We start from the raw sequence: 20,067 nt of genomic DNA, 5'->3' as shown, positions 1-20,067 counted from the left end.
TAGAAAAGTGGCAGTAATAGGTTTTCCCCTAGGGTCCCTGACCTTCCAGGCACAGGTTAACACTACCAGGTATGAATCCCTATTATTGACAGACTAGGCCTTAAGTCTAATTAGATGGCTGTTGGTTACCCCCAAGATGTAGTTAGTCCCACTACTGCACTACCGGAGATGTGTTGCCAGGCTGACCAGGCTTGACAGCTGGGCAGGACTACTGACTGGCTTCTCCCTTGACAGCTGGGCAGGACTACTGACTGGTTTCTCCCTTGGCAGCTTGCACAGTACTTTTGGATTCATGGAGAGATCGTCACCAGGAAGGAGGCTTTCATGTCAATTCCAGCTCCATTCCTTTAAGCCTAGAATCCTGCTTGGGCCTGAGCTGACTGAGGCTGGGCTTGTGCAATGGGGATGTCCTATGCATTGGCTACCCTCTCCTCCTGGGAGAGAGCATGGGCTTCTGTCTTCCAGGGCTAGGAGAAACTCAAAGACAGTTATAGTCTTGGTGGCTTAAGCACAGTGAGCATACCCAAAGCCTAGTCCCCAGATCTCATTGCTCAGGACATCTCTGGTGACTCCAGTCTACTCTGTGTATTTGGTCCAGCCTCTCCAGCTATCCTAGGGGTCAGGAAAAGTCAAAGGCAAGTTAGTGTCCTAAGGAAGGGAAAGCCTGTTCTGTGATAAGACCACACCTTCCAGTATAGGCAGGTGAAGAAGGATTTTGCCTATTCGAGAGTGTCAGACACAGGCCCACTCACAAAATCAGGGCACAACTTTGTGGCTGTCCACTTGTGGCCTGATGAGATCTCATGACTGGCTGGCTCAGAAAAGGCTCCCATTCCTATGGTTTCTGCTCTGAGTTGCCAGAGATAGGAACAAATATCAGGAGAATCAAAGGCAGAAGAAAGGTCCAAGGGTTGATAATACATTCTATCCTGATCACCAAATGGTCACGGCATCAGAAAACAAGCAGGCAAAAGTGTGTGTTTGCCTTCTATCAGGTAGGCAGTGCTATGTGCACTGAGCCAAAGAACCTCCATGGAGTCCTGATGCATCCTCAGTATAAGCCCAAGTCCCATGCAAGACTCTAAATCACAGACAGACGAGGCCTCCTTTAAGAACAGACAATATCTGAATCTCATATACTTTACTCCTGTCCCCAGACCTCACCAAATCCACAGCTTCATGGTCACCCCTGCAGCATTCCTTTTTTAAATTTTTTTCTTCTTTTTGGTTTTTCGAGATAGGGTTTCTCTGTGGCTTTGGAGCCTGTCCTGGAACTAGCTCTGTAAACCAGGCTGGTCCCAAACTCACAGAGATCCTCCTGCCTCTGCCTCCCGAGTGCTGGGATTAAAGGCGTGCGCCACCATCGCCCAGCTCCTGCAGCATTCCTAAACTGAGCCCAGTCAGGCCTTTCTGTAGTCCCATGCTCTGCAATCTTCAACCTCACTGCTTTACCTTTCTCAGTCTTGGGCCTTACATCCTAAAGAGGTCCAATTCATTACAATTCTAATCCACCTTCTGACTTTGCTTTCACCTCCTTGAGGCTATTTGAGCATCCCTAATGCCTCTGCTGTACACAGCCCCTGTTCAGGCTTCATAGGATGCAAGGCCTCCCACACAGCATTCACGGTTTCCACCTGAGCTCAGCTAGCCTTCACTTCTGTGGCACAGGTGAACTCTGGCCTTTTTTTTCTTTACCTCGTACCTAGCTCCAGCAATAACTGTGTTGAGTGCACCTCCTGGGCTTGCGTGCCCTAACTACACAACATGAAATCAAAGCTGAAAGTGCTTCCTTAGTGGATTACCTAAGTGGATACGGCAGTGTGAGGCTCAGACTGAGTGGGGGCAGCAACAAGTGCCAACAGCCTGTGGCCCCAACACCTCATACTATGACTTCAGAGGCAAAATCTGGCACCAAAGTTTCTAACTGTGAAGAAAACACAGGTCTGAAAGCAATACCACTGTCCAGGCCTCCTCTTTTCCAGTGTGGGTTGGCCACCAGGGATCCAAAAGCTGTCTTGCCACAGGTCTCTGGGAGCACCTGAACTTCCCTCCCCGCTGGGGGCTTAGCCCTGGCTCCCAAGAAGCTAAGACTGCTCCTAGGCAGGTTTCTTCTTTGCAGAACCCAGTACTTCTGCTGCTTCTACACCAGTCCGGTCTATAATTATAGGTTTTCTACTCCAAAGGCTGAACTCCCTGTATACCCACCTTTTCTATGTCCACACTTGAATGCCCATGTTGTAAATGGGTATTGGATTGCAAGATGACATTCCTTCACACTGCCTCCACATTCTAACTTTCCCTTCGAGATTTTTTTTTTTTCAGAATTGCTGTTTCCTCTCTCTGTGTGTTCCCCTCTCTCTGCAACTTCTCCTCTTCATAAGCTGGTCCCAGGAGGAGGATCAGAAAGACAAGAACCATAAGACTGAGGTGCTAAGCAGCAGGACAGTGGCACACACTGGGCATTTCTAACTGCAACTGCTATTTCTGGGCCAGGAGCAAACTAGTGAGCTTTCTGTACCTGGGCAGCAGAAAATACTGTATTTGCTTTCTCTTGAACTGTGGGGCAGCTTCACTACCTCAGGTCGGTCAGCTCTGATCTCCTTTATAATTTGTTTCACAAGTGCTTTGATTTCCTGTCATTCCAGCTAACATGCTGATCTGTGCTGGGCTCCCTCAGCCACAAGGTAGTTGGTGCCAGCTGGGTCACTGGTCCCACTCTCACTGCCCAGCCATGTGGGGGGATACCTTGCTCTGGAGGATGCCTTTCTCGGGGGACCTCACCATCCAGGAATCATTTGGACCTTTAGAACTGAGTGGCTCTGCCCATACCTGTGTGTTGTACAGGCTCCAAGGACAGCAAACTCCCTTTCTTGAAGCCAAGATGATCAAATGAGGACAGCATCTGTTCTGGGAGCACATGGGCTGCAGAGTCTCAAGTGCATCTCTGGATGAGGTCTGATCCTTATTCTAGCTTTTGCAAGAAGTATTTAGTCAGCCAAGGACTCAGAGATCCCACTGAAGCAAACCTCTGGCTCTAGGGCTCTTGCAAGCACCAATATCGTCTTGTGATCCCACCTCTTCTCCAGATGTCACTGGTGCTTGTGCCAAGGTCTCAGTAACAAGGGCAACAATGACAAAATGGGTGTTGTGTTGGGGACTATTATTTTCAAGTGTGTGACTTTTGTTTATGCTACATTTGCTTGACTCTGTGAAGCTGTTACTGTGCCTGTCTAAATGCCCGATGGTCTAATAAAGAGCTGAATGGCCAATAGTGAGGGAGGAGCAAGGATAGGCGGGGCTGTCAGGCAGAGAGTATTTATTAATAGAAGAAGAAATCTGGGAGAAGGGAGAACAAGGAGCAAGAGAACAAGTAGAGGAAGACATCAAGGGTTAGCCACACAGCCAGTCATGGAGTAAGAAGGTAAGACAGGTATACAGAAATAGAGAAAGATAAGCCGGGTGGTGGTGGTGCACGCCTTTAATCCCAGCACCTGGGAGGCAGAGGCAGGCGGATCTCTGTGAGTTCGAGACCAGCCTGGTCTACAAGAGCTAGTTCCAGGACAGGCTCCAAAACTACAGAGAAACCCTGTCTCGAAAAACCAAAAAAAAAAAAAAAAAAAAAAAAAAGAAAGAAAGAAATAGAGAAACATAATAAGCCCAGAGGCAAAAGGTAGGATAATTTAAGAAAAGCTGGCAAGAAATAAGCCAAGCTAAGGCTGGGCATTCACAACTAAGACTAAGCCTCCATGTATGATTTATTTGGGAGCTGGGTGGTGGGCCCCTCAAAAAGCCGAAAGAGTAAAATATCCCACAACAGTGCTGTGGCGTGGTTTTTCCTTGTTGGCACTCATGGTTATCCCATCACTATCTTGGAGTAGAGATCACCTGGCCTGGCAGTCACAGCAATGAAATGGGAACAATACAGTGACAGGTTGATATATGGGAATGATTCGAGAGATAGATAGATAGATAGATAGATAGAGACTGGGTTTCATGTCCATAACAGGACTATTTATACTCCCTATAGGAGGAAAGGGGAGGTCATAGGACTCTGACTGGAATTCTAACCATCCCTCTTTTTTTTCTTTTGTTTGCCCCTCTGACTGCAAGGATCTTGGGAAAAGTTAGACTATACAGGATGCGTGTGTGGGGCCCAATAATGCAGCTTCCATGAGGGCATCATCCACGATGTGGAAGGACTTCTCAGTGATGCAGCTGTTCTGGGACCTTACATTCCCGCATGTCAGTCAGTCCCATAAATGCACATGGTCACTGAGTGAGATTTGGGTGGAATCACTCCTGTACATCTGTACAGATGGAAAAGCTATACAACAAGGGGGGGGAGGCAAAGGCTGGGATGCTTTGCATGAAGCAGCCTCCAGCCTGTAGCTGAGATCAGGCATTTTCCCTCCTTTCCAGGTTGTATAAGACATCAATACCCTGGGCTGGTCATTGGAATGCAGCAGAGCCCAGAGGGTGCTCCTGATATAGAAATGCAGCCACTTGCTCTGTGCTGTCCAGGTCCACCCAGGAGACCATATGGGGTTCTAAAAGGAATCTCCAATGGTATCACTGCTAGCAGGTAAAAGGGAGTGACTATCAAAGGCAATGAAAAAAGCAACACAGATAGTAGCTATGGAGAAAGTGGCTATGGCAGGGCTGGAGACCTGGGAGCAAAGAGCTTGGGGATTTTGAGGAGTGGTGTAGGAGTTCCTTCTGTTTGTGCGTTGCTTTCATTGGTTAATGAGTAAGGAAACTGCCTTGGCCTAATTGATAGGGCAGAATTTAGGAAGGCGGGGAAGACAACTAAATGCTGGGAGAAAGAAAGGCAGAGTAGGAGAGAGATACCATGGATCCGCCAGAGACAGACGTTGGGAATTTTACCCGGTAAGCCACTGCCATGTGGCAATATACAAAGATTAATAGAAATGGGTTAAACTGAGATGTAAGAGTTAGCCAATAGGAAATTAGAGCTAGCCGGTTGGTAGTGGCGCACGCCTTTAATCCCAGCACTTGGGAGGCAGAGGCAGGCAGATCTCTGTGAATTCGAGGCCAGCCTGGTCTACAAGAGCTAGTTCCAGGACAGGCAAAAACTACAGAGAAACCCTGTCTCGAAAATAAAAAAAAAGAAAGAAAGAACGAACGAACGAAAGAAAGAAAAAAAAAGAAAGTAGAGCTAATGGGCCAAGCAGTGTTTCAATTAATACAGTTTCTGTGTGGTTATTTCGGGTGTAAGCTAGCCAGGATGAACAAGCGGGCCCTCACCTTGCAACATTTGACCCAGAACAAGCGAGCCCTCCTGCAACAGAGGAGGGCCTTTAGGCAGGCCTCTGCAGAGGTTGGTCATGTCAGCTAATGTGGCTGGCATGTTTTTATAGGGCTGAGAGTAGCTGAACTGCTAACATGAGGACTGATGGGTGGAAGGATCCTGGAGTGGGCTTGCTTCTCCCATCTGCCATCCATACCTAAGTTATCTAGAAAGACCTAGAGAGCCTCTTTAGTCCACTGGGACCTGTGCCTGTAAGGGGTACCTGCCACCCTGAAAACTTATTAGTGAGCCAGGCTCCTGATTTTGAGGGGTAAGAGCTCCCCAGGGCTGGCAGGGTTGTGGCAGTGCTTGCCAACCAAAGACTAGATGGCACATCTGTAAAGAGTACATCTCCTTGGCCCACTATGGTGTTTTAAAAGTCATGGAAAATCTCAAGCCTTGTGGCCAGAGCTGAGGTTTGATTTGTCACCATCTAGACCCATACTGCTGATGAGAAGATGAAGCCTAGGGAGGAACACACCTGGAACACATTTGTAGTTACATAGTACACTAAGGGCCAGGGCAGATGCTGATTCCCTTCTACACCTGTCTCTACTTAGGAAACAAATCCATTTGGCTAAGTAAACTCTCAGGGCCTCTCAAATTTTCAACTTCTTCCCCAGTACCAATGCTGTTGCTGGGTGGTCCGTGATAAGGACCCTGACCACCCTCAGGGATAATACTCTGCTTTCTGCCTTTGTTCCCACAGCAAACCAGTTACCAAGAAAGAAGACTGCTACTTTTCTGTTTGAGGACCTTGGGCCAAGAAGCCAGAAGCTGCTTCTTCTCTTTGACTACCTTAGGTTTTCTGACTGGGCCTGGCAAGTGCTCTAAAGTATGTAGCCAGTATTACCTGAGGGTGGACCACACATTAAGGATCCCTCACACCCTATCCTTCTGCCAGAGGCTGAGGAGAGCACCAAGGATCTTCTGAAATGGAATTCCCAGTGAAGTTAGGGCAATTGTGAGTGTCCTCTGCCCACACCCAAGGGGCTGGTGGTCTTTACAGCCTCTCCTGGTGCTCCTATTGCTTCTTGCTCAACCAGACTCTGCTCCAACTATTCCAACACTAGCCCACCCAGGAACACTCAGATCAGCAGACAGGTGTGTCCAATATCAGGCAGTTTACCTGTAGTGAAGGAGCTGGCCGTCAGCACTGTAATCCCGGTAAACCTCATAGTCCTTCTCCAGGATCACGCCTGGTGATGAACAACTGAAACACAGCAGAATGAGAAAGGTACGAGGTCAGTGCAGCACTTCAAGCTCACTGCCCTGGGGATGGCCGTAGTTTACAGACAGGGTCTCACTGTGCAGTGACACTCACAGAGACCCATCGGCTTCTGCCTTCTGAGGGCTGGGATTACAAGTGTGCACTGCACACTCCTGTGTGCTTTCCTATGGGCTAAGCAAGAACTTCAGCCACAGTGCCCTGCCTAGAGGCCATGGAGCAAGCGGGCCAGGTTTCTCTCCAAACTGCAAACTCCTTTGAGATCCATTACATTCCAAAAATAAACACCCTTCCATTATTTTGTATTCAAACATGTATTTTAAACTATCCTCACAGAGCTCAGTATAGACCTATGGAAAGGACTTCAGCATCTGGGAAGGCCCACTGCCATTTTGTCCTTCACAACTCCTCCTGGTTCAAGGTACTGAAGACTCTGAAAGGAGAGCTCCTTACCTGGGCTACCAAATGGCTACACAGGGCAGGTCTGTAGCCAGGCTTTACTTCCTTAAGTACATACCCACCTGTGACTTTTCTGCTTTTGTTTTTGTAGACATAGTTTCTCTGTGTAGCCCTGGCCGTCAGAGTTAGCTTTATAGACCAGGCAGGTCTTGAACTCACAGAAATCCGCCTATCTCTGCCTCCTGAGTACTGGGATAAAAGACATGCACCATTGTCCAGCATTTTTTTTCTTTTCAATTGATTGTTTAGCAACCAAGTGCATTTGCATGATGGCAACAGTAACAACAAAAATAAAATAGAAGGCCGGGCAGTGGTGGCACACGTCTTTAATCCCAGCACTCGGGAGGCAGAGGCAGGCAGATCTCTGTGAGTTCGAGGCCAGCCTGGTCTACAAGAGCTAGTTCCAGGACAGGCTTCAAAAACTACAGAGAAACCCTATCTTGAAAAACCAAGAAACAAACAGATAAATAATATAGACGTCTAGGGTATAAATTAATAATGAAGCTGAAAGGTAGCTCACATATACAAGGCACAGGTTCAATCTCAAAAGCATTTATTCTAATCAAAGCCCCACATTCATCTGGGTTTAGTGATTCATGTTTGTAATTTTAATAATTAGGAGGCTGAGGTTCAAGGCCAGTCTGGGATAAGCATTAAGACCTTCTTCATAAACCAGGCGGTGGTGGTGCACGCTCACACCTTTAATTCTAGCACTCAGGAGGCAGAGGCAGGTGAACCACTGTGAGTTCAAGGACGCTTGACCTACAGATGAGTTCCAGAATAGTAGAAACCCTGTCTCCAAAAACCAGAAAGACTCTCTTCGCAAACAAATATAAGGACTGTGCTGGATCAAAACAGTAATACTTGGCTATAATACACAGGGCCTAGGGAGATGGCATGGTCGGTGAAGAGCATGAGGATCTGAATGCAGACCCCTGCGTGAAGACATGCACCTGTAACCTTAAGTTGGAGGGGAGACAGGAGGATCCTTGGAGCTGAGGGATCAGCAAATCCAGTCATAATGGCAAGCTCCAACTTAGCAGGAGATGCTGTCTCAAAAAATAAACTGAGGAGTGACAGAAATAGACACAAGCACATATATAAATAGGCACATCCATTTGCCTAAACACATATACACACAAAAAAATACTGAAAAAAAATGGAGAAATAGCTAAGAGAAAAAGTTCAAAGTACAGAAGAACTCAAGGGCTCCATTACTTAAAGGTGGTTGCATAGAGCTCCCTGATCAAAACAAAGTAGCACTCGAGAGCACAGATTCTGAAACTCACCAGAAAGTGTGATCATCAACCGACACATATGATATGGTTTGTTCACACCAACTCACATTGAAATTTTGTTCCAACCTGAGGAAGGGAAAGGTCTTGAAGAGGGATGAGGGTGCTGCTGAGTTTCTGTGGGGGTGGAGTGCTCTTCAGAGATCTGCGCGGGCAAGGCATTGCAGGGTAGGTCAGCTCCTTTGTCTCTCCCGCCTGCACTTTTCATGAACCAAAATAAGCCAGTTTCCTCTATGAATCACGCTGCTAAAAATATCTTACTGTGGGAGCAGAAAATGGTCTAAGGCAACATACAAGAATTTAGTAAACAGAATAGAAAATTAGGAAGATAGCAAGATTTCTAGAAAGAAGTCCTATGTCTAAAAGCGAAGAGAGCACCCTGTTACACTGAGAGTGCAATGCCCAAAATGTCCCAGAACTCGTGATCTCCTGGCTTTGCCTCCACAGCTTATCCTTCTGATGTGTGCCACTACAGCTGACGGAATGCTGGACAATATTTCAAAAGCTGCAAGAATATGTACCTGGAAATCAGTGGCAGATGACATAAGGCATTTCATTTTTGTTTCTGTATGGACATGAATTTCAAAAGACTGAATGAATAAGTGGCAATCATTAACAAAAGCTAGTAGTCAATATCTTCAAATATAAGATTATGATATAGAGTAGAAAGCTAGAAAATAATAATGACATATGTAAACGTAACTCTAGTATACCTAGTATATCTAGTATAACTCTAGTAGTCCATTTGTTTCAGGCAGGGTATCTAGCGTGTTATGTCCAGTTGGTCATCAAATGCCACAAGACCTTACAGAGCATGGGATTCAGTCATCAGTTACCCTGAAGGTTCCCCAGGCTCACTACCATGCTACACTGCAGCAGAGCATGCTGGGTATGGCACAGTTAGTTCCTCCTCCTCAGGCTCATGCCCTCTTCTCTCCCAGAATACACATGGAAAAGACATTCCACCTGCCTACTACTTGCATCTCAGAATTCCAGAGGACTCCATGGGTCAGAAGGCTGCTTCTACCATTACACTCATACAACTAAGGGCACCTAGGACCTTTAGGGCTTATGCCTCCTTCTACATCCTACTTCCAGCCACCAGTGCCTAGGTAGGAGGAGTCAATATCAACCTGTCCTCTAGACTTTGGGCAAAGGTTGGACATATCTCTTATCTTCATTAATCACCGATGCCAGGTTGGCCCTCAGTGGGGCAGGGACATGAGCAGTACCTACTCCATAGAAATATGCAAGATAACAAACCAGATCCTCGGGCATCCATGGGGTTAAGACGGGGAGGAGCATCAAGAAAGGGTCATCAGAGAGGGAGGTTTCGGCAGTAAGTAAAATGGAGTAGGAGGGGAGTCTGGCATAGCCTACAAATGCAGCTTTATGTTGAGCCAAACAGGAGCTCCCACCACATCTTGGGACTATGGATTGGCTATTAAAATGGCTGCAGTTTAAATAGGAGGTCAAGAAACTGCAGCCAGTTCTAGCCTGCTTCCTATTTTTATAAGGCCCGTGAGCTAAGAATGGGTTTTGTATGTTTTTTTTGGGGGGGGGGGTGGCTGTATGTTTTAAATGGTGGAAAATAGGGCTGGAGAGATGGCTCAGTGGTTAAGAGCATTGCCTGCTCTTCCAAAGGTCCTGAGTTCAATTCCCAGCAACCACATGGTGGCTCACAACCATCTGTAATGAGGTCTGGTGCCCTCTTCTGGCCTGCAGGGATACACACAGACAGAATATTGTATACATAATAAATAAATATTTAAAAAAATGGTGGAAAATATTTTATGATGTGGAAATTGCATGGTATTCAAATTTCTTAGCACAATGACTTATTCCCTATAGTGTGTAGAGCATCTGCACTAGACAGCAGAGCTGAGCAGGCACGAGAGATGCAGCATGGTTCTTATAACTCATGTATTGCCCAATGGCAGAGAATCACGGGGATGCCGCTGTCGCTCGACAGCATTTAGCTCGTCATCATGATGTTTTATTATGTTTAACATCAGAGACTACTTATGACATCAAAACAACGAAAGGAAAATAGATCCTAGATGTCATGTTCTTGAGCACAGTAAACTGTTAGATGGTGAACACCATCTTTATGACATAGTGACATGTCACAGTGCTAAGACAACACATGTCAGCATTACTAGGCACATGCCACATTATTCTCAACTTATATAATGCTCCCAGTGATTTTAAATGGAAGTTGAAGCCTCAAGATGGAATATCTCATTATAGCACATTTACTGGACAAAAAGATAACCATTAGAAAAAAGAAAATTCTCAGTTTCTGTATCTCTGTTTTTCATGAGCATGTATATATAAGACCAGAGGTTGACATTATGTGTCTTGCGGGATTGCCTTCCACTGCAGAGTTTGGGACAGGGTTTCTCTCCAAAGCCAGTGTGCATCACTTAGATAGAATGACTGATCAAAGAGCTCTGCCATCTTCATTTCCACACCAGGGGTATGGATATATTTTCACCATGCCATAGTTTTTATGTGGGTGCTAGGGATCCGAATTTGGGTCCTCATACCAGGGAAGCAGGCACTTACCGACTTAAGCATCTCCCTAGCCTAAGGGTCTCACTTCTTAGTCAAGCAAGGAAAACTGCTCACTAATGATGAATTAATTAAATTGTATTGATTGCAGCAGCCAAAACAGTATGTCCAGATATAATAAATTTGCCTGAGACCATTAGCCTTTGGCACAGACAGTTTCTTCTGAAGGTGAGGTCCACAAGAGACATATAACAGTCACGTAGTTCAATGGCTTTGTTTGGCTCCTGATGACATAACATGTTACTGACACTGATCAATTTTTCAAGAGTCAGAGCTAAGCTGAAATACTAAGGATCTGCCTCCTATAAATTGTCTATGTAGGAAACTACAGCAGAGAATATGTGCAAATAAGCTCAATAAGTTAGCTATCAATGTGACAAAAATATCAGACATAACAGGAGGGAAGGGTCATTTGGCTCAGGACTTGAAATTTCTGTCTGTGAGGAGTTGGTTCTATTGTGCCTGGGCCTATGGTGAGGCAGAACATTACCTCTGAAAGGTTGTAGGAGAAGAGACTTGTTAGCTCATGGCAGTGGGATGAGGGAGACACGTGTGCAAAGACTAAGAACAAACACATGCTTCACTCTCAGTGACCCGTCAACACCACCACTAGGCGGGGACAAAGCCCTCAACACGTGAGCCTGTTAGGAGAAAGAACTTCACACTCCCCAGATAATACTGATGGACCACTAATTAAGCACACCTGAAGTAAACACTCCAAAATGTGTGCAAATAACCACGCCAAGAGTAAGTGTGCACTAGAGACTTGGGAGAACAATTTATAAAACTTGGGAAATTGTAAGCTTATGTAAGAATATAAGCCCAAGGTTATTATATTTTTCAGTAGAAGTACTCTGCAGAAAAAAAAATAGAATCTATCATGAACTATGGGAACGCCAGTGTCAACAAGAGATTTCACTCATGCTCATGGACCTAGCTTTAAATAATTCCACTATGTTTTTTTGGGGGAGGATCAGAAGAAATAAGAGCTAAGTATTCTTGACTTGCCCCACCACAGCATACTAAAAGCTTGGAAGGACTAAAATTGTATTATGATTATTTATTTATGTATTTATTTATTAATTTATTTTAATTTTTCAAGGCAGGGTTTCTCTGTGTAACTCTGGCTGTTCTGGACTTCACTTTGTAGACAAGGCTGGTCTCTAACTCTCAGATATCTGCCTGTCTCTGCCTCCCGTGTGCTGGGATTACAGGCGTGCACCACCACTGCTTGGCTGATTAGTTTTTTAGACTAAGGGCAAACAGTGAAATTTTCTGAATGAGAAAAAGTTTTCAGTCATGTAGCCTAGGCTATCCTCAAACTTGTGATTTTTCTGCCCCTGACTCTCAAATGTGATATTAGAGATGTGTACCATCACATCCAGCATTGCTAATGTTTTTCTTTCTTTCTCTTCTTATGTATACAACATTCTGCCTGCATGTGTGCCTATGTGCCAGAAGAGGGCGCCAGATCTCATTACAGATGGTTGTGAGCCACCATATGTTTGCTGGGAATTGAACTCAGGACCTCTGGAAGAGCAGCCTGTGCTCTTTACCTCTTGAGCCATCTCTCCAGCCCCGTTTTTCTTTCGTTTTTTGTTTTTTGCTTTTTATTTTTCCAAGACAGGGTTTCTCTGTGTAAGGCTTGGCTGTCCTGGAATTTACTCTTTAGACCAGATTGGCCTTGAACTCAGAGATCCACCTGCCTCTGCCTCTTGAGTGCTGGGATTAAAAATGAGTGTCACCACAGACCAGTTTGCAAATGTTTCTTAGTGAATTAAGTCTACAATCCCAAGGCAAATGGCACTTACACACGAATCACTGCAGCAGTCACTTTAAGGATGACTGATGTCTCAGTCATAGACGTCTAGTTGCTTTATTTCCCAAGCTGTCAAAATAAAAAGGTATGATCCCACTCCAACACACATCTGTAGCAGATATAACTGCAAGATTTTTAGACAAAATGCAAAGGAAATTAGTTTTAAAATCCATTTAATTGTGTGACTAAGGTGGCCCTATCTAACCATCATTCAAGTGCAGCTAATCTTCAAGGCATGCTAAAAGACAAGTATTGGCTGGGCATGGTGGTGCATGCTGTAATTACAGCAATAGGGACGATGAGGTAGAAAAACTGTCATTAGTTTGAGGCTATTTTGGGTAACAAAATGAGTTCCATTTTAGCCTGAGCTAACATAATATGAGACACAGACTCAAATAAACAAACAAAAATAAAAATATTGGTAAAGAGAAGAGACTAAGAGAGCTTGATATTTTTGCCTAAACAATGGTTATGCTCAGTTCAAACTATACACGCATGGAAAAATCTCTTTACTTGGCAACACCCATCTGTATGAAAAGGCAAAAATCTTGTCACAATTCAGAACACATGAATGCCTGCCATTGGTTTTCTTTTGCCACTTTATGTGTATCTGTGTGTATGTGTGTGTGTAGACCAGAGGGTGGCATCTGATGTTGTTCTCGACCAGTGTCTACCTTAACTTTTAGAAGAGGGTCTCTCACTAAGCTGAGCTAGACTTATTGGCCAGCAAACTCTGAAGACATCTGTTTTTGTCTAGATTACATAAGCATGACCATGCCTGATTTTTTTTTATTTTTTATTTTTTTGAGATAAGATCTCTCTATGTAGGCTTAGTTGGCCTAGAACCCTCTATATATACCAGGCTGGTCTTGAACTCATAGAAATTCTCCTGTTTCTGCCTCCTGAGTGTGGGGATTAAAGGCATGTACCACTATGCCTGGTTCCTATGCCTGGGTTTTTTATGGGTGCTGGTATCCAAATGCAGGGCCTCATATTTCTATGGCAGGCTATTTCTAACTGAGCCATTGACCTAGCCCCTACCATTGGTTTTGATGTCAGGATATGTCAATGCTCCTGGTCCTTGGAGCAGCCACACTGGTAACCTGCTGCCTGCAAGGTACCTTTAGATCTCTCTCAGAGCACGGCCCTAAGTGCTCTCTGTTGGGGCAGATGCTCTCCTTCATGTGCAGCATGCCTGTCCTCATAGGGCAGTACTCTAGCTTACAAAGTGTTCTGCAAAGAGAACACCCAGCCCAGCTGGACCTGACTCAGAATGAACACAGATGGTGAAGTCAGGAAGGGAGGCACTAAAGAATAATTTAAAGTATATTCCATATGCTGAAAAGGTTAGAAGGGAAAAGAGAGCTGAATAGTTTGAGTGAGATGACTCAGCAGGTAGAGACACTTGCCTGATGACCTGAGTTTGATTCCCAGAACCCAGTGAAAGATGGAGAGAATCAACTCCATAAAAATTGCCTTCTGACATCCACATGCACATTGTAGCACATATATACTACTCCTACATTATACACACATACACATACATTTCAACAATAATAATAAAGTTTAAAAAAGGAAAAAACCAAACAAGGCAAACAGGCATAAGATATACAAAAACATAAAATGATCCAAGTTAAAGTTCTAGAGATGAGGAGCAAGGGATGCAGCTCTGTTGGTAGAGTACTTGCCTATACGTATAAAGCCCCAGCATCGTGTAAGACAAAGTGGGACAGCCCATGCCTATAATCTTAGTATTTAGGAAGCAGAGACAGGAGTGCCACAAATACAAGGGCATCTTTTGGCTACATAATAAGTTGAAGACCAGCCTGGATTACACAAGACTTTGTCACAATCAATCAACCAACCAACCAATCAATCAATCAATAATTAAAAAGTTGGACTGGAGAGATGGCTCATCAGTTAAGAGTGCTTACTGCTCCTGGGTTAAGTTCCTAGCCTACTCTTAGCAGCTCACAATGGTCTGTAGTTCCAGTTCTAGGGAACCTGATGCCCTCTTCTGGTCTCTGAGAATACTAGACACACACACACACACACGCACACGCACACGCACACATACACACACACACACGCACACACACACAGGCAAAACATTCATACACATAAAATATTTTTTTAAAAGTTATACAGATGGTGGAGCACGTCTTTTTTTTTTTTTTTAAAATATTTATTTATTATGTATACAATATTCTGTCTGTGTGTATGTCTGCAGGCCAGAAGAGGGCACCAGACCTCATTACAGATGGTTGTGAGCCACCATGTGGTTGCTGGGAATTGAACTCAGGACCTTTGGAAGAGCAGGCAGTGCTCTTAACCACTGAGCCATCTCTCCAGCCCATGGAGCACGTCTTTAATCCCAGCATTCAGGAGGCAGAAGCAGGTGGATTACTGTGAGTTGGAGGTCAGCCTGGTCTAGTTCCAGGGCATTCCAAACTACAGAGAAATACTGTCTCAAAAAACAAAAAACAAAACAAGACAAAAAAAACCCAAACCAAACCAAAAAAAAAAGTTATAGAGATAAACATTATGAACATTTCAATTTACAAAGTGAAAGTGAAAGATGCACTGGGCAGAATGAAGAAAATAAGCACTAAAGGGTTGGAAGGATGGCTCAGTGGTACAGAGTGCACTAGAGCTGAAGGGGCGGCATACACCTTTAATACCAACACTCAAGAGGTAGAAGTAGGCAGTCTATGAGTTTGAGACTAGCCTAGTCTACATAGTAAAACCCTGCTTTTAAAAAGAAGTGTGTGCTGCTTTTACAGAGGACACAAGTTCAGTTCCCAGCACCCATTCTGGGTGGCTCATTACCACGTATCACTCTGAATCCAAGGGGCTCCTGCGTTCATATGTACATATTCAAACACAGTCACTAATTAATAATAATAATAATAATAATAATAATAATAATAATAATAATAATAATGGAGCTGGAAAGATGGCTCAGTGGTTAAGAGCACTTGTTCTTAGTGTAAAGAACCTAGCACCCACATGGTGGGTTACAACCATCTGTAACTCCAGTTCTAGGAAACCTGACACCCTCCTCTCATCTCTGTGGGCAGCACATACACACGGTACACAACATAAATGCCAGACACCCATACACATAAAATAAAGGAAGAAAATAAACCAGAAAATCATGAGCATCAGTGACTTCATGGCAACAGGTTTAGTACACTTGTAACTGGAATCCCGGGGATAAAGATATATTAAAGCTACAAGAAAAAACTGGCTGAGAATTTTCCAGACTTGATGAAAACTATATAGACATATGCCCAAGAACTTTGAAGAGTCCCAAGCACAAGAAAACACAAAGAAAATGCTATAACATGAAATCTTATGGCAAAGCTCGGGGGTGAGGGCTCACACCTTTAATCCCAGCACTCGAGAGGCAGAGGCAGGTGGATCATTGTGAGTTCGAGGCCAGCCTGGTCTCCAAGAGCTAGTTCCAGGACAAGTTCCTAAAGCTATAGAAAAACCCTATCTTGGGAAAAACAAAATTAAGCAAAAACTTAGGGCTCTTAGGGCAGTTAATTGCTTGAGATCCAAAATAGAAAAAAAAATTAACCACAATAAAAACATAAAATAAAATAAAGGCCCGGGAGGCTGGGTGATGGCTGCACATGCCTTTAATCCCAGCAGTCGGGAGGCAGAGGTAGGCAGATCTCTGTGAGTTCAAAGCCAGTATGGTCTACTAGTGAATTCCAGGTCAGCTAGAGGCACACAGGGAGACCCTGTCTCAAACAACAAACAGAAGAAGTGGGTTGGAGCCAGATCTGAATATTGCACACACCTGCTATTTCAGCACTGGGGAGGCAGCAGAATCAGGACTGTTATCTGAGGCCATTGTGGGCTATGTAGCAAAGACTATCTAAAGCCTACACCAGAGGATAATACTCCGAAGTGTTGATACATGTAACAACATGTTAAAATAATAAAAAGAAGAGAGAAGAGAGGCCAAAGGAGTATACAAGGTTTAGGTTCAGTTAAAATTCTACAAAATACATTGATTTCTGTACCAGAAGCAGATCCACAGTCCTCTAAATGTGGTGGTGAAGAGGGACAAGGGGAACAAGGGAGTCAGGGTAAGAGACATCATTCCCTTGGTTGTGGTGATGCTCATGGTGCATATGTATGCGTGAGAATTTATCATAATGCATGCACTAGATATGTGGGCTTCTTCCTCTGGATTTTCCATACAGAAGTTACACACGGGGAGAACTTCAAGGCCAGGTAGAAAGAAATAAGGCTACAATGACACCCCCAGGCCGGTAGTACACCATAACCTCATTTCCACAGAAGAAATAAGGGTACAGTGACACCCCCAGCAGAGTCACACCTGGTTATGCTCTGCAGCTGGAGACAGCTGACTCAAGGGCTCCCATTGCAGCCAGATAGCCTTATCTGTTTAACCATGCAGAGTAAGTCCTCTGCCTGAGCCCCAGTCTCTTCACCTGCTCAAGCAATTAACAGATGCATTTCCTTCCTGGAGGATTCAGGAGAATCAGTTTGGCTCAAATATAAGCAATGACAGCAACATCATGGTTCCAGATGGATTCCTTCAAAGGAAGGCTGTCCCTCTATCCCTCATGCTGCCAGAATTAGAGGCCACTCATTCAGTCTCCATAAAATTTACTCAGTACCCAAAGCCAGAACTATTAGCAGAAGAAATGTCCCCACTGAAGGTACATCAATGGCCTCCTGGAAAAGGACTGAAGGGGCTCCAAGTGTCTAGTTTCCTCCTTGATGTCTTTCTCTCTCCCTCCTTCCCTCTTGTATTTGAATCAGGGTCTCACTTAATATAGACTGACTGCAAATCCTGATTCTCAGCTGCCTCCACCTCCCAAATGTCGGGATAACAGGTGTGCAACACCACACCTGGCCTTACTTGACCTTCCCTTCTTCCGAGGCTCTGTTCACTTCCACTTGTGACTAATGACACAATCAATAAACTAAAGAGGAAGCGGCTGGCCTGCCTAATAACCCTGGCCCAGCAAAGACTTAAAACCCTACTACTGGATAACGAACAGTCTTGCACGCTATATGCAGCCTTTTGCCACCTCAGCCCCATCCTCTTCTTAGTACCCCTACCCCAGCCCCAATTCCAGGCCCTGACTCCTTACCTGCTGCCTTCCTCCTTCGAAGAGACCAAGGTTGTCGCCCGCCCGCTGCGAACTGGCAGTTCCTGTGCCCTTTCCTCAGGCTCTGGCTCCAGTGACGAACCGGTGCTACCATCGCGGCTACCCCTTCCTGGGCTGCTGTCTGCAGAGGCTCGCGGAGACTCGGTGTTCTGCTTCAGCGTCTGCAGTTTAGCCAGAGGGATGATGTCGCAGTTCTGTGGGCGATGCCACACCGTGCGCTGCGAGGCAGCACTGTAGTAGTAGAAGCGCGATGTATTGGGGTCAAAAAGTTCCCACCACTGGTCCTCGCTAGTGCGCTTGATTCGCACGCCGGCTGGCGGGTCCCATACACACTCCCCGGTGACCAGGTTGGCATACATTCGTTCTCGGGTGCGTGGTTCGATGATCTCCACCCACTCCAACCTGCAGGGGACAAGGGCATCAACCAAGACCTTGGCTCTCACCTTACATACTGGACAGGGGCTTCCACCAGCTGCTGAGTGCTCCTGGTGGTATTTCCTAGGAACCCCCAGAGCAGCAGAACCACAAACTATTGCCCTTGCCTGGTTCTCAGCCTGTAGCCCTGTAATCCTTTTTATTTATAAAAATGTAAAGTACTCCAAGCAAGGCCTTATGTTTGATGTCAGGCTGTAAATGTTTTTTTTTTAAATATTTATTTATTTATTTATTATGTATACAATATTCTGTCTGTGTGTATGTCTGCAGGCCAGAAGAGGGCATCAGACCTCATTCCAGATGGTTGTGAGCCACCATGTGGTTGCCGGGAATTGAACTCAGGACCTTTGGAAGAGCAGGCAATGCTCTTAACCACTGAGCCATCTCTCCAGCCCCCAGGCTGTAAATGTTTAACGACTGCTTCCAAGTTTTTGTTTATTTAAGGTTTATTTTATGAGTGTGTATGTGCATATGTGTGTAGTGCTCTAACAGGTCAGAAGAGGGCAGAGGACCTCCCAGAGCTGGAATTACAGTCTGTAAACCACTCAACATGAGTCCTGGGAGCCAAATTTTGAAGAACATCACTCACTCTTAACCACTGATGCAGTGGCCATGTTTCCACAAAGCAGCTGCACTCGTATTGGAACTGTGCGGCACATCACTGGAGCACTGTTCTGGGGAAGCCCCTTCCTCTTTAATGGAGGTTTGAGTCTGTAGCCCAGAATGGCCTACAATCCTCCTGCCTAAGCTTGCCACATGGAGAGATGACAAACGTGAAGCTCCAAGCCTGGCTCTGGAAGTGTTTGATATAAAGACAAAGTGAATGTCAGAGAAGGCCTGCCACATCCATAATAAATAAAGCTGTGGAGCCTTGTTTGCAAGGGACACATTTCTGCTGTGTCTATATAGTTCTATAGGAGGTCACCAGACAGGAAAGCAAAAAGAAAAGAGGTTGGAGGCTGGAGGGATGGTTCAGTAGTTAAGAGCACTTGCTGATCTTGCAGAGGACCCAGCCTTGGTTCCCCGGCATCCACATGACAGCTCACAACTGTCTGTACAGTTCCAGGGGATATGATACCCTTTTTTGATCTCTGTGGGCACCAGGCATGTATACCATATACAGATATGCATGCAGGCAAAACACATATACACATAATTTAAAAAAAAAAAGATCTTGGCTGGGCAGTGGTGGCACATGCCTTTAATCCCAGCACTCAGGAGGCAGGCAGATCTCTGTGAGTTCAAGGCCAGCCTGGTCTACAAGAGCTAGTTCCAGAATAGGCTCCAAAGCTACAGAGAAATCCTGTCTTGAAAAAGCAAAAAAAAAAAAAAAAAAAAAGTCTTAGACATGGTGGAATTGGTGCAGCTTTCCCACTCCTCCCTCTGCTCTATGTGTGTTCATGCTTACAAATGTATGTATGTATGTTTATGAAGGTATATGCTTACATTGGGATGTTTTCCTCAATCACATCCTCAGCTTACTGGAGACAGAGTATCTCACTGAACCTGGAGTTCACTCTTTTTCCTAGACTGTCCAGTGAGTCTGCCCCGGGGATCTGCTTAACCCTGCCTCTCCAGTACTGGCTTATATGCACACACCCAGCTTTTACATGGGTGTAGAGGATCTGAACTCAGGTCCTCGCTTCACCACCAGAGCCAGTTTCTCAGTCCATGCCTCTGTTTCCCTTTTAAAATGATCTGCTCTTTTTTTCAGACTTTATAAAGAAAAATTTCAAATATAAAAATACAGCAATGATTTCTACATGTGTGTTTTATTTATTTACTTTTTG

The 20,067-nt window shown here is 45.0% G+C and overlaps 1 protein-coding gene across 2 annotated transcripts in view; it reads right to left on the bottom strand.

Moving 5' to 3' along the window:
• Arhgap39 (Rho GTPase activating protein 39) overlaps window positions 1–20,067 on the bottom strand; it is a 98,041-nt gene that overhangs the window by 22,411 nt on the left and 55,563 nt on the right. For both annotated transcript variants that reach the window (XM_041671995.1, XM_041671996.1), the window contains exons 3-4: window positions 17,825–18,244; window positions 6,438–6,521 (exon numbers count right to left, since the gene is read on the bottom strand). In XM_041671995.1, the coding sequence (XP_041527929.1) occupies window positions 6,438–6,521; window positions 17,825–18,244 (504 nt within the window). The remainder of the gene's footprint in view (window positions 1–6,437; window positions 6,522–17,824; window positions 18,245–20,067) is intronic.

Source organism: Microtus oregoni, unplaced genomic scaffold (genome assembly GCF_018167655.1).
Source record: "Microtus oregoni isolate MIOR12 unplaced genomic scaffold, Mior012 000022F_ref0000154, whole genome shotgun sequence".
Taxonomy (NCBI): Eukaryota; Metazoa; Chordata; class Mammalia; order Rodentia; family Cricetidae; genus Microtus; species Microtus oregoni.
This window is presented reverse-complemented; position numbering and strand designations above follow the sequence as displayed.